Source organism: Leptopilina boulardi, unplaced genomic scaffold (assembly GCF_019393585.1).
Source record: "Leptopilina boulardi isolate dan_hultmark-lab unplaced genomic scaffold, ZJU_Lbou_2.1 LbouV2_266, whole genome shotgun sequence".
NCBI classification, from domain to species: Eukaryota; Metazoa; Arthropoda; class Insecta; order Hymenoptera; family Figitidae; genus Leptopilina; species Leptopilina boulardi.
The window spans coordinates 2,458,842-2,470,936 of NW_026137825.1; the positions used below are offsets into that span (position 1 = coordinate 2,458,842).

The window sequence follows — 12,095 nt, forward strand, 5'->3', positions numbered from 1 at the left end:
AGAAAGGCGCTACATTAACGAGTATATTTTGTCAATGACGTTATCAACTTCGTCGCGTCTTCCTTCTCCCTTTGGCCGCGCAAACACTTCAAAATTTGTTATCTTACATCCGTGCGGTCCAAATTACTTTGTCAGGCGTAAAATAAAATATTCCGTCCAGGTCTTGTTATACACAAGGTAATCCTTCAATGACGCAAACTGCAAATACTTTTAGCCACCATAATTGTCTAAATAAAAAAAAAACAAAATATTCAACATGTTGGCTATGAGTGGGGATGAGGAACATGACAATTTGACGGAAAAGATCTCTTCTCTTTTTCTCCTTCCGCTCTGTTGATATATAAATAACATTTCAACAACAAAAAAAAAGAAGTGAAAGATGATCCTCATTTTGTTGTTTGTTGGCCGGATCTTGAAATCCATTGACGTTGAATGAGAAACCCTGAAGAGGTTTACCTTTCGATTTCCTTCGTAGTCTCTCTCTCTCTTTCTCTCTCTCTCAACATATATATATACATAATCCTGCAGATCCACAGATGATCGTGAGAAATAACCCATGCGGGACACATGGTACGAAGAGACCAGTTTTCTTCTTCGGATACATATATATATATATATATAAATTCAATGCAGCAAAATATATAGAGAAGAAGTTTCTTTAATGCCATAGGGATGACAAATACGCGTATTTAGCAATATTTATGCGAGCGGATCACGTCGGCTTTTAGCTCGTACCTCACGGATTATCTTGTTCTTAAGAGCTACTGGCTGTGACTACCTGTCCATTCGTTTGTCGCGCGCGTTTCTTCGCGTGTCTCTCTCTTTCTCTTCAATTCCCTCCACAGGACATTAGGAGAGATTCTTCATTCAACTGAAACCAACAATTAACTTAATTCCATGGAAAAAAAAAGAAAAAAAAAACTTGTTCAATCTTGCTTTAGTTATATATTTTTGTATTTACATGCGGAGAAGGAAGTATTTATTTGTCATGAAAAAAAAATAGGTGAACCGCAAAATTCCCAAAGCAATATGGCGTCAGTAAATTTGAAAAAAAAGGATGTACATCATCATATACAATTAGAAATGTCTCGACATGAAATGTTTCTTGTTATTTCTAGCGGAAAATCCCATTAATACAACGATTTAAAAAAAAAAAATTCTTGTTGAAATTTTACTTTTTTGTTTTCGTTTAATATATATACAGAGAGAGAGAGAGAGGTTGTAGGGGACAACTTTTTCTAGATGCTGGTTTCTAGTTTGATAAATATTAGAAAATACTTTCAGTTTATTTAATAACACACTAATTAGACATTTTCTTCTTAGGTATGTGAAAAATTCAACGAATTTTCATTATATTTTTAAATTCTGTACACTTGACATGTGGAAAAATGTTAGTCGAATTTAAAATTCATTTTTTCTATTATAAATTTATTATAATGATTATGGTAAATCTTTACTAAAATTTCGAGGTTATGTTTATCTTTAATTTTCAATTTGCGTTCTAACATAATTTAAATTTTATTCGGTAGCATTTTATTTATTATTATTATTATTGTTCATAATTTTGTTTGCAGGCAACATTCATCGTGGAGCAGAAACATAACCTCAAAAATGCAATGGATGTCAAAGAAAAGGAATGAAGAAGAAATTCAATTCAACAAAAGTAGTGTAGTATTGGATTTAGTGGCTGATGAAAGCAAGTGTTTCATACTAGATAATGAATAATTGGGGGGAGGGGGAAAAGGAAAGAGGGAAACATCTCAAAATTGTAGTATTCTAATTTCCGAATTTTTAAACGGGTAACTTCCGCACCCTGCTATAGTAAAAATTTAGTGACATTCTAGTTAAAATTAAAAGTTACTATAAAGTCACTAAATTTTTACTAAAGCAGGGTGCGGTAGTTGAACAAGAATTCAAAATGGCGAATAAAAACTAGTTAGACCTTAAGACCTGCACAGATGGCGCTGCGATTATCGCAATTAATAAATTAGAAAGTTAAGAATATATGTGATGATAAAAAAAAGTAGTAGTTTATCAATGTTAACTTTCGAAATTCCACAATTGCAAAACAATTTCAATACCTACAAGTTTGGCATAGCTCTTATGATCCTATATTAAACTTTATATTGAGATTCCGCGAGTCTGACGTGTTTTGACGCAACAAACAGGAAGAGAGGTTAAGATGTTGACGTGCGCGCAAAACACTTGAAAATTGCGAGGCTTGCGGCTAACTTGGAATGTTGTTCGCTTATATATATATATAGGCTGAATTTTCAAGAGAAATAAAATAAAAACCCGACGTTGACGAAGAGCGTAGGAAGATACGATAAAAATTTCACTGGGCAAAATGGCCACAAGTATCAAATTATATCCTGGCCAACAATGTCGCACAAGGTATACAAATATATATTAAACAAATGCTCGTTAAGCAAAACACGTGGGTGTTTGAAACGTAGATATCTATGTTTCTACACATGTTTTTTGCCTTCACGATGATCCCCCTTTTTTCGAACAGGTTCACAAAAGAGGGCTAAAAAGCGATTTATATATATACTGCTGTGTGCCACAGAAGTGTGGGATACTCTTTTAACACCCTTTATTGCTTTGCCTGCTGGGCAGAACGACTTCATTCAATCCAAACTGTATGCTAATTTTAATGATTAAGATCTGGATAATTAGTATAATTAGGCATCTCATAACAGTTTTATTATGCAAATTGATACTTCTCATTATAATCCGAAGCATCGCGTTTAATCATGGAATTTTTTTTTTCTCTTTCCTTCTATATCAAATAATCTTTTCATCTAATCTTTATAAACGATTCGTCAGTTTGTTCTACTTTGATATATATATATATAGATTCTAAATTACTATTTCTTTCTATTGAACTGATGTCATTTCTCCAAATTAATATTATTTGTATAGTTATAAAGTTTTTGAAAATTATTTTACAATATCAAAAAAAAAAAATCTTAAAACGATCTTGACTTTCTTTTTCGTGTTTATACGCCACAGGACGCTTACCTTCCACATAATTTATCATTCGCCTGGAAGACACGTTGATCAAAAAGAAGAAAAAAAAAGTAAATAAATCTAATCGAGAGGTTAAAACCTGCCCCCGAACCAGTCCCCTACAGGTCCTGACTCGTCAGTGAAGGCATGCGGAGTAAATTTTTGTTTCAATGTAATATTAATAAAAGGAAAACAAAAATTATAAAGCATTTTTGTTATTGTCATAAAGGGAAAAATATGATAATCCCGTATTTTGGAAGATTTCTGTTAAATAACTTATAAGCGTAAAGGAAAACTTAAACATCAGTGATTTTTATTGATAGTTAATTATTTTTTTGTAATTACACTCTAAAAAACACTAACTTAACCTACATTTTGTTTGCAGATGAGGTCCATTTTAGCGTGGAGCATAAACATAACCTCAAAAATGCAATGGATGGAAAAAAAAGTAATGAAGAAGAAATTCGATGTGTGAAATTAGTGACGTATTGGATTTAGTGGCTAATGAAAGCAAGTGTTTCATACTAGATAATGAATAATTGGAGAAAATACATGAGGGAAGAGGGTAATATCTCAAAATGGTGGTATCAACAATTTTCCGTGAACTACCGCACCCTGTTTTAGTGAAACATTGTTTTCCATTGTCCCCACTCGCCGTTTGTCATAATTCTCCTTCAACTACCGCACCCTGCTCTAGTGAAAATTTAGTAACTTTATTGTTGAAATTAAAAGTTCCTATAAAGTTACTAAATTTTCACGAGAGCAGGGTGCGTTAGTTAACCAGAAATATGAGAAATGGCAAGTGGGGACAATGGAAACCAACCTAAATTTTAAACTAGTAATTTTATTTTCTGGGGAATTAAAAAAAATTACCAAATTAAGGTTAGTTTCCATTCCTCTCACTCACCAAAGTCCCCATTCGACATTTGTCAAATTTCTGGTTAACTACCGCACCCTGCTCTCGCATATAAATTTAGTAACATTATAATAACTTTTAATTTTAACAATAAAGTCACTAAATTTTTACTAGAGCAGGATGCGGCAGTTGATTGAAAATTATGGCAAATAGGGGTTGGTTTCCATTGTCCCCACTCGCCATTTCTCATAATTCTTGTCAATTATCGCACCCTGCGCTAGTAAAATTTTAGTGACTTTATTGTTAAAATTAAAAGTTACTATAAAGTTACTAAATTTTCACTAGATCAGGGTTGGGGTTGTCGACGAAAATTATGGAGCATTTACACCTTTGGTAAAAAAATTTTTTATTTTCCTTTTCCTAAATGCAAAGATCTGATTGGTTGTCCATTATCAATCCAGATTGTGAATAACCAATAAGATTTGTGAATTTCGGAAAATACAAAAATAAAATTTTTTTTACCAAAGGTGTAAATGCTCCATTATTATGACAAATGGCGAGTAGAGATTTTTGCAAGTGGGGACAATGTAAACCAACCATAGGAACTTTAGTTAGTAGGGACATTAATAAATTGATGAAAATCCATAAAGGTTCCTCTACAATGCAAAATTAATCATTAATTGCAAATAAAAATAGTATTCCATTACAAATTTGTTACAATGAAATAATGATTCTTTTTATTAATAATATAAAGGTATGTTTGGCAAAAAAAAAATTTAATATTAAAAATAAGTGTTGCCAGCGAAAAATATATTTAAAAAAAAAAAAAAAAAATTACTAACCTACGACTACAACGTGACCGAAAATCTGGTCGCTGACGACGTGAGAACAATTCCAGCGGTGATGCCTAAATTGATGTCGACACTCACGAAGACCGAGCTCGGCACCCTCACCAATAGCTGGCATCACGTACGGTGCCTTTTTGCACAGCTCCCGCTGATTTTTGCCCAATCCGGGAATCCGTCCACAAACTGCCGCGCCAACCATAAAAGCTCCGACCACCCTGAAACAAGAAATTTCATTATCGGCCATTTGCCAACCAATTTATATATATATATATATATATAGAAGTATATATATATGTGAGGTGGTACCTCGAGATAAAAAAAAAAGTGTTTCACCACAGGTATAGAAATTATACACAATATTATGTCCATTGGCAAGCAATTTTTTTTCTCATTATAATATAGATGCCATATATATATATATATTTTTTTTTTTCAAATAAGATCATCAAATTACAAAAAAATTCAAGTTTTACGAAATTTGTTTTTAATCAACTGAAAATTAAATATATTGTCTAATTAGGAGTTTATTTATTTAAACGTTTTTTTTTAGGTTGATAATTTAATTATAGATTTTTAAAAATATAAAGTCAAAAAATAAAACCTTTTTTTTTTTGACAGAACTAAATATTAATTTTCAAATTTTTGATTTACAACTTAAAAATATGTTGTAGACAAACTTAAAAAAAGGGTTTATCTTGATATTTTCGTTACTCTGATAAAAAAAAAGTTATTTGTAGAACTCTATATATATATATATATGCGCATATAGATTGTAGGTTCTGATTGCCAAGTTTAGACAGTTGTTTGTCATTTTTTCTCTGTTCATGAAGGGTCCCAAATGATTTAGGTTTTTTAAAGGTTCGTTTCTGCTATAAAGCCGGGATTTATGACCCGCTAATAGGTAGTTGTGGATACTGCGCGCAGGCCACTCCAGACGAGACTCTTACGCATGTTACAATTCGTTTGGCGCCACACTGATCAACATTCCGTGTATGTATATATGCATATACTATATTTAAAGTGTTAGGTCCCAAGTAAATTTGTCGAATAATGTGTACGTATTTGAAAAAAAAGGTGTTACTGGATAGTAATTTTACCACATTGTATATTTATACTGGTTTAAACCTCTTATACTGTGTATATATATATATATATATATATATATATATATATATATATATATATATAATATGTAGATATAGTTTATTTAAATTCTTCTTTTTTACATTCGCTAAGGGTATATAAAAATATTTCTCGATAATTTAGCACAGCTTTGTAAGTTTCTTCGATACATCGAAATATCCATGTGACGAGATATTTATCGATTTCTCAAGAAATCGAAGTAGTGTAATCGATACTTTGCGATATCTCGATAAATTGATTATTATTATGATAAATCGATTAATACTTTGATATCTCGATATATCGATTATAAGAATTCAATTAATCTCTCGATATCTCGATTACTATTTTGACAAATCGATTAATACTTCGATATCTCGATAAATCGATTATTATATCGACAAATCGATCATTACCTCGATTAATACTTCGATAAATTGATTATTACCTCGATTAATACTTCGATATTTCGATAAATCGATAATTATATCGACAAATCGATTACTATTTCGATAATTCGATTAATAATGGAATAAATCAATTATATATTTAAATCATAAAATTTTGAAAATAATTTTTTATATAAAGAATAAATTGATCTTTTATGTAATAAATTTTTTTTATCTTGTTAATGCCCAGTGTTTTTGTTAATTGAAAGTTATGTTAAATTTCAATTGCGCAAAGGGAGTTGGTAATTGGGAAATATTTTCTTCAATTTTCGTATGTATATATATATATATATATATATATATATATATATGTGTGTGTGTGTATGTGTGTAAAGAAGCGAGGTGTTATCGCTCTCGAGGCTAATTAGCACTAATTGAACCGGGATATAGCTGGTATTAAATGAACCTTTAACGTCATGTCGCGTACTTACATCTTATCTTCCTTGTCATGGAGGACGACCTATTCGCCTCGACATACAAATTACTCACGTCCCTAAGGCGACGAGCTTCAGTCAAGGTAGATTTATAGGCTTACCAATCAGTGCCATATATATATATATATATATATATATATATATATATATATATATATATATATATATATATATATATATATATATAAATAATTCTCAGTCATTCAATTAGTGTTATCACTATATGTCCACATTAGATTTCAATTCAATATGGGTACGTGATGAGTTTTTTTTATTTTTGATTTTATTTTAGCATATATTCTCTATATTAGTTTAAGCATTCACGCATATAATTTAAACAAAATTAAATAATATATAATCTATCAATGTCTGACATAACCTAAAAGACATTTTCTTCTTTTAGCCAAACTTTTATCATTATCTTCAACTTTGCACTTTATAAATTAGAATTTAGTCTAGATCTGTTTTTCAATCTCAATAACGCTAATCTACCTCCACAGCACCGAAACTTTCCTAAATATTTATTTGAAATATATATATGTTCGGAATATTTAATTGCAATGTTTATTAGTGAAAATTGTGTAAAGATTTAAATGTCCCACTTGAATAAATTTTTAGCGCGAAACTTTCCTGAACATTTATTTAATAAAGACATTTAAATCTTTACACAATTTTCACTAATAAACATTGCAATTAAATATTCTGAACATTTCATAAATAAATCTTTAGGAAAGTTTTGGTGCTTTGAGGGATATCTATATGTTTTGAGGTTATGTTCCCTTTGTTCTTAAAAAAAAAAATAACCTTAATTTATATTCATTAAAATATCTCAATTTTAATTTAAATTTTGAGGTTATGTTCCCTTGCCATTAAGAAAATAATCTTAAGGCACTCTCACACCTTATTGGCTGTCTGCAGGTTACCATGGCAACGCATGAGAGTGAGTGCGACGGAAAATTTAAGAATTTGAATATTCAAATTTTCTGTCTCACTCACACTCGTACGTTGCCATGGTAACCTGCAGACAGGCAGGTAGGCAAAAAGCTGTGAGAGTGCCTTTAATTTAACCCTTAAAATATCCTATTTTCATTTAAATTTTAAGGTTATTTTCCCATTACCTTGACATAAATATAACCTCAATTTAAGCTTTAAAAAAATATCTCTATAGGTTAAAATTTAAATATTCAGCTTATGTGAAATATAAAAATCAAAAAAAAAAATTTTAGCGAAAAAATATTTTATTGTGCAAAATTTAAAAAAAATTGTAAGATGTGTTTTTTACACGTATATATATATATATATATATACATATACATATATATAAATATATATGTTTATATATCGGTGTGTAAGAAAAAGTGGCTGGTTATACAAAAGGCGTGAAAAACATATACATGTATATATATAAGTTGAACTCCCTTTAATTATAGCTCCGCAATGACGCCACTCGTTATTCTAATTAGACACGCTTAGCTAAACCATTACGGCGCCCGGAGCACATCGCACTCAAGGAGGTCGCGTCTCCCTCGATAGTGCAATTATTCGTTTGTTTTGTACGTGTACGTATATATATACTAGTCGAGTAATTGCGCGAATTCCAATGCAACCTGATTGGTGCATACAAAATTGCGTGGGTGTTACATACATGTTTACATGTATATATATATATATATATATATATATATATATAGTGAAATTTTCTAGAAATTTCTATTTTCCTTAAAAAGGCAAAAAAAATGTTAAAATAGATAAACAAATAAAAGTTTAGAAAACGAATATGCAAAACAACTTTTGGAACCGGAATTTAATATTATTATTATTATTATAATTATTATTATTATTTTCAACTATTATAAATATTATTATAAAATTATATACCTATAGAAAATTAATAACTTTATATAATTTCTAAAATAAAATTGAATTATAATTTATATTACCAATAACTAATGTTATACAGATAACTGATAATTTTCTATACGAAGGAGACAACAAAAGTGACAACTCATCTTTTTGTAAAAGAATAAAATAAAGCGCCATAAATTACAAAAAGGACAAAAACACAAACTTAATCTAAATTTTTTTTTGCAGCTACTGCTGAGGCTCATTTCACCGTAGAGCATAAACATAACCTCAAAAATGCAATGGCGAAAAAACCACACCTATACAATGAAGAAGAAATTCAAAATGAGTGAAATTAGTCTCGTATATTGGATTTAGTGGCTGATGAAAGCAAGTGTTTCATACTAGATAATGAATATAATTGGGGGGAAAAAAAGAAAGAGGGAAACATCTCAAAAATGGTGTTATTTATAAATATTAAATTAAACTCCAAATTTTTAATGGGGGTAACTTTTTACCAATTTTTTTTTTAAATATCCCGTGTAGAAATTTTACCAGGGCCCAGATCGGGGTCGGATCAGACTGCCCTATTATTAGGGAATCCACATTTTCTAATCGTCTTGATTTGACCCTGATCAGGTACAGCGTTTCATTCCCTACTAGGGCCCTGATAAGGCAATTTCTATACACGGAATAAGGAGCAATGGCTAAATTATCAAATTTCTAAATTTCTTCTGGTTTCCATTGTCCCTATACTCACTATATTTGTCTTAATTTTCGTCAACTACCGCACCCTGCCTTAGTGAATATTTAGTGAATTTATTGTTAAAATTAAAAGTTACCATAAAGTTACTAAATATTTACTATATAGAGTAGGGTGAGGTAGTTGACAAGAATTATGACAAATGACGAGTATAGGGATTTTGTCGAGTGGGACCAATGGAAACCAACAGAAAATCTAGTAACATTCAAAGTAACTATCACTAAAATTTTCACTAATTCAGGGTGTGGTAGTTGATGAAAATTATGACAAATGATCACATTTGTCACTTTATACGTAGTAAAAATTTTGATTAAATTTTTATAAACGATATCATAATCATTGAGGTTAACGTGAATTATTGCAATATTCATTTTTTATTTTTTTAAAAAAACTAGTTGTTAGTTATACCTATATATGTGTGTAATTATATATAGGGATTTTGCGCTCTCTAATGTTATGGACATTAATAAAAGTCTAATGGATATTGTTATTTCTTCCGACTGGTGTATCTTCTGTTTCTTTTTTTCTTTGTTTGTTTCTCATTTCTAAACACTTCTCTCTTTTCATCTTTATCCTTCTCTTCACGCAAATGGATACCATAATATATAACCACAAAGTGGTGCAACAATCTTAGAGGAGCAAAAGAAAAGGGGGCGTTTTTACTCGCAAAACTGCGCCTCCGCAGTAGCTCATCGAGGTTATATTAAGGGTATTGCACAAGAGTAGTATGCTTCAATTTCAGTGTGCCCAATAATTTTGCACGATTCCCCCGAAGTTTTTTTTTCTATCTTTCTTCCCCCCCCTCTCTCTCTCTCTCTCTCTCTCTCTCTCTCTCTCTCTCTCTCTCTCTCTCTCTCTCTCTCTCTCTCTTTCATCCATATATACCTTTTTCTTTGATGCCTGTAATTTTCGTTTATTGTTAACGGTTATGGTTGAAAAAAATCTCTTCCTCTCTGTGTCTAATGAATAATTATAGGCGGGCATAAAACGTCGCAGTGAAGGACAGAAAAAAAAATATATTTTGCAAATAATTTCTGGTTTCATTTTTTTTTAAATTCTTTCGTCTTTTATAAAAAGCCATATATTATACATATATATATATATTAAAAAATAAAATGATATGATCGATTTCTTTGAAATCTGGGTGGGCTTTTTCCACAATAAGGCTTTCAGCGAAACTCCCGGTGGTCTTTTCTCTCTCTCTTTCTTTCTCCTCCATCTCTTTTTCTTTTGGTGTTGCTGACTTGCTCGCTTGCAAATAGTGTTATTAGTCGCCATATATGAAAAAGGGGTATATAATGTTAAGCATTACTCACTAATGACCGTGTGTAATGTTACTTTGAATGCAGACATAAATTCGTTGTTGCAAGCCACCTGGAATCCGATTTATAACGCATATTTTCCAGGATATGGTGCGCTTTAAATTATATTTCTCCTCTCATCGTGTATGTATATATATATATGTGTGTGTGTGTGTGTGATTTGCTGCGGAATGGGTGAGGAAGTAACGCGTGGAGGGGGGAGGGTCGAAAGGGGGTTCATATTAAGCTTTGCGAAGATTCCAATCTGCGAGATTAAAATCGCCATTCACGAAGCGATAAGTAATGCAGGAAAAATTCAACTGATCTTAATCAGAAAGCCGATATAATATGCTTACTTAAGCACCTCTCTCTTGCCTCGAAATTGATGCTTGGGCTGAATTTCATTTTTTTTTCTTTCTCATTCTTTATGTATATATATACATATATACTTCATACGACAGATAAAAATAATACAAAAATTAACACTTTCTTATATAAAAGAAAATTCATGTATAAAATGAAAGAATGTTAAATTATAAAACTAATTTTTATTGAATATTATATTTTGGATCTAATGAAAAACTTAATCAGTGATTTTTATTAAGAGTTAATCAACTTTTTTGTAATATCTAAAAAACACTATAATTTAACCTAAATTTTGTTTTCAGCTGAGTTACCTTTCAACGTGGAGCATAAACATAACCTCAAAAATGCAATGGCGAAAAAACCACACCTAATGAAGAAGAAATTCAATGAGTTGAAATTAGTGTCGTTTTGGATTTAGTGGCTTATGAAAGCAAGTGTTTCATACTAGATAATGAATAATTGGAGAAAGGGAAGAGGGAATTCGTGATATTTAAAAATTGTCTAATTTTAAAATTTTTAATGGCGGTAACTTCTTTATTTTATTTTTTTGCTATATCGAAGTATATTTACACCTTAGTCAGGGAATGATTTTGGTTAAATTCTATTCTTCCGTCAGGTTTAAATCCTTTCTAACGTAGCTTAAAAAAATTACTTTCGAACTGTTTTATACTATTTTTTATAATTTTTAATTTTTATCGCTTCCCAACCCTGGTAACTGTCCAAATTAAAGATTCCAATGTCACCGCTAACAAAAATTTCCGTTCATAATTCTCAGTCAACTGTCACCCCCTGCTCTAGTAAAAATTTAGTGACCTTATAGTAACTTTTAATTTTAATTAAAATCTCACTTTTTCACTATATGGCAGAGTGCGGTAGTTGAGATCGAGAATTATGAAAAATGGCGAATGGAAACTTTAGACAAATATCTCACCGCACCCTGCTCTAGTTAAAATCTAGTGACATTGTAAAATTAAAAGTTATCAATAAAGTCACTAAATTTTCACTAGAGCAGGGTGCGGTAGTTGACAGAGACTTATGACAAATAGCAAATGGTAATTTTAATTAGTGAAGGACATATTGGTATCTTTTCCATACTTAAAAT

The 12,095-nt window shown here is 30.7% G+C and overlaps 1 protein-coding gene across 1 annotated transcript in view; it reads right to left on the bottom strand.

Annotated features, from left to right (window-relative positions):
• Positions 1-12,095, bottom strand: part of LOC127281295 (protein Wnt-7b-like) — a 78,429-nt gene that overhangs the window by 22,879 nt on the left and 43,455 nt on the right. Inside the window, exon 2 of the mRNA XM_051304942.1 lies at positions 4,711-4,931. Coding sequence (XP_051160899.1) covers positions 4,711-4,931 — 221 coding nt within the window. The remainder of the gene's footprint in view (positions 1-4,710; positions 4,932-12,095) is intronic.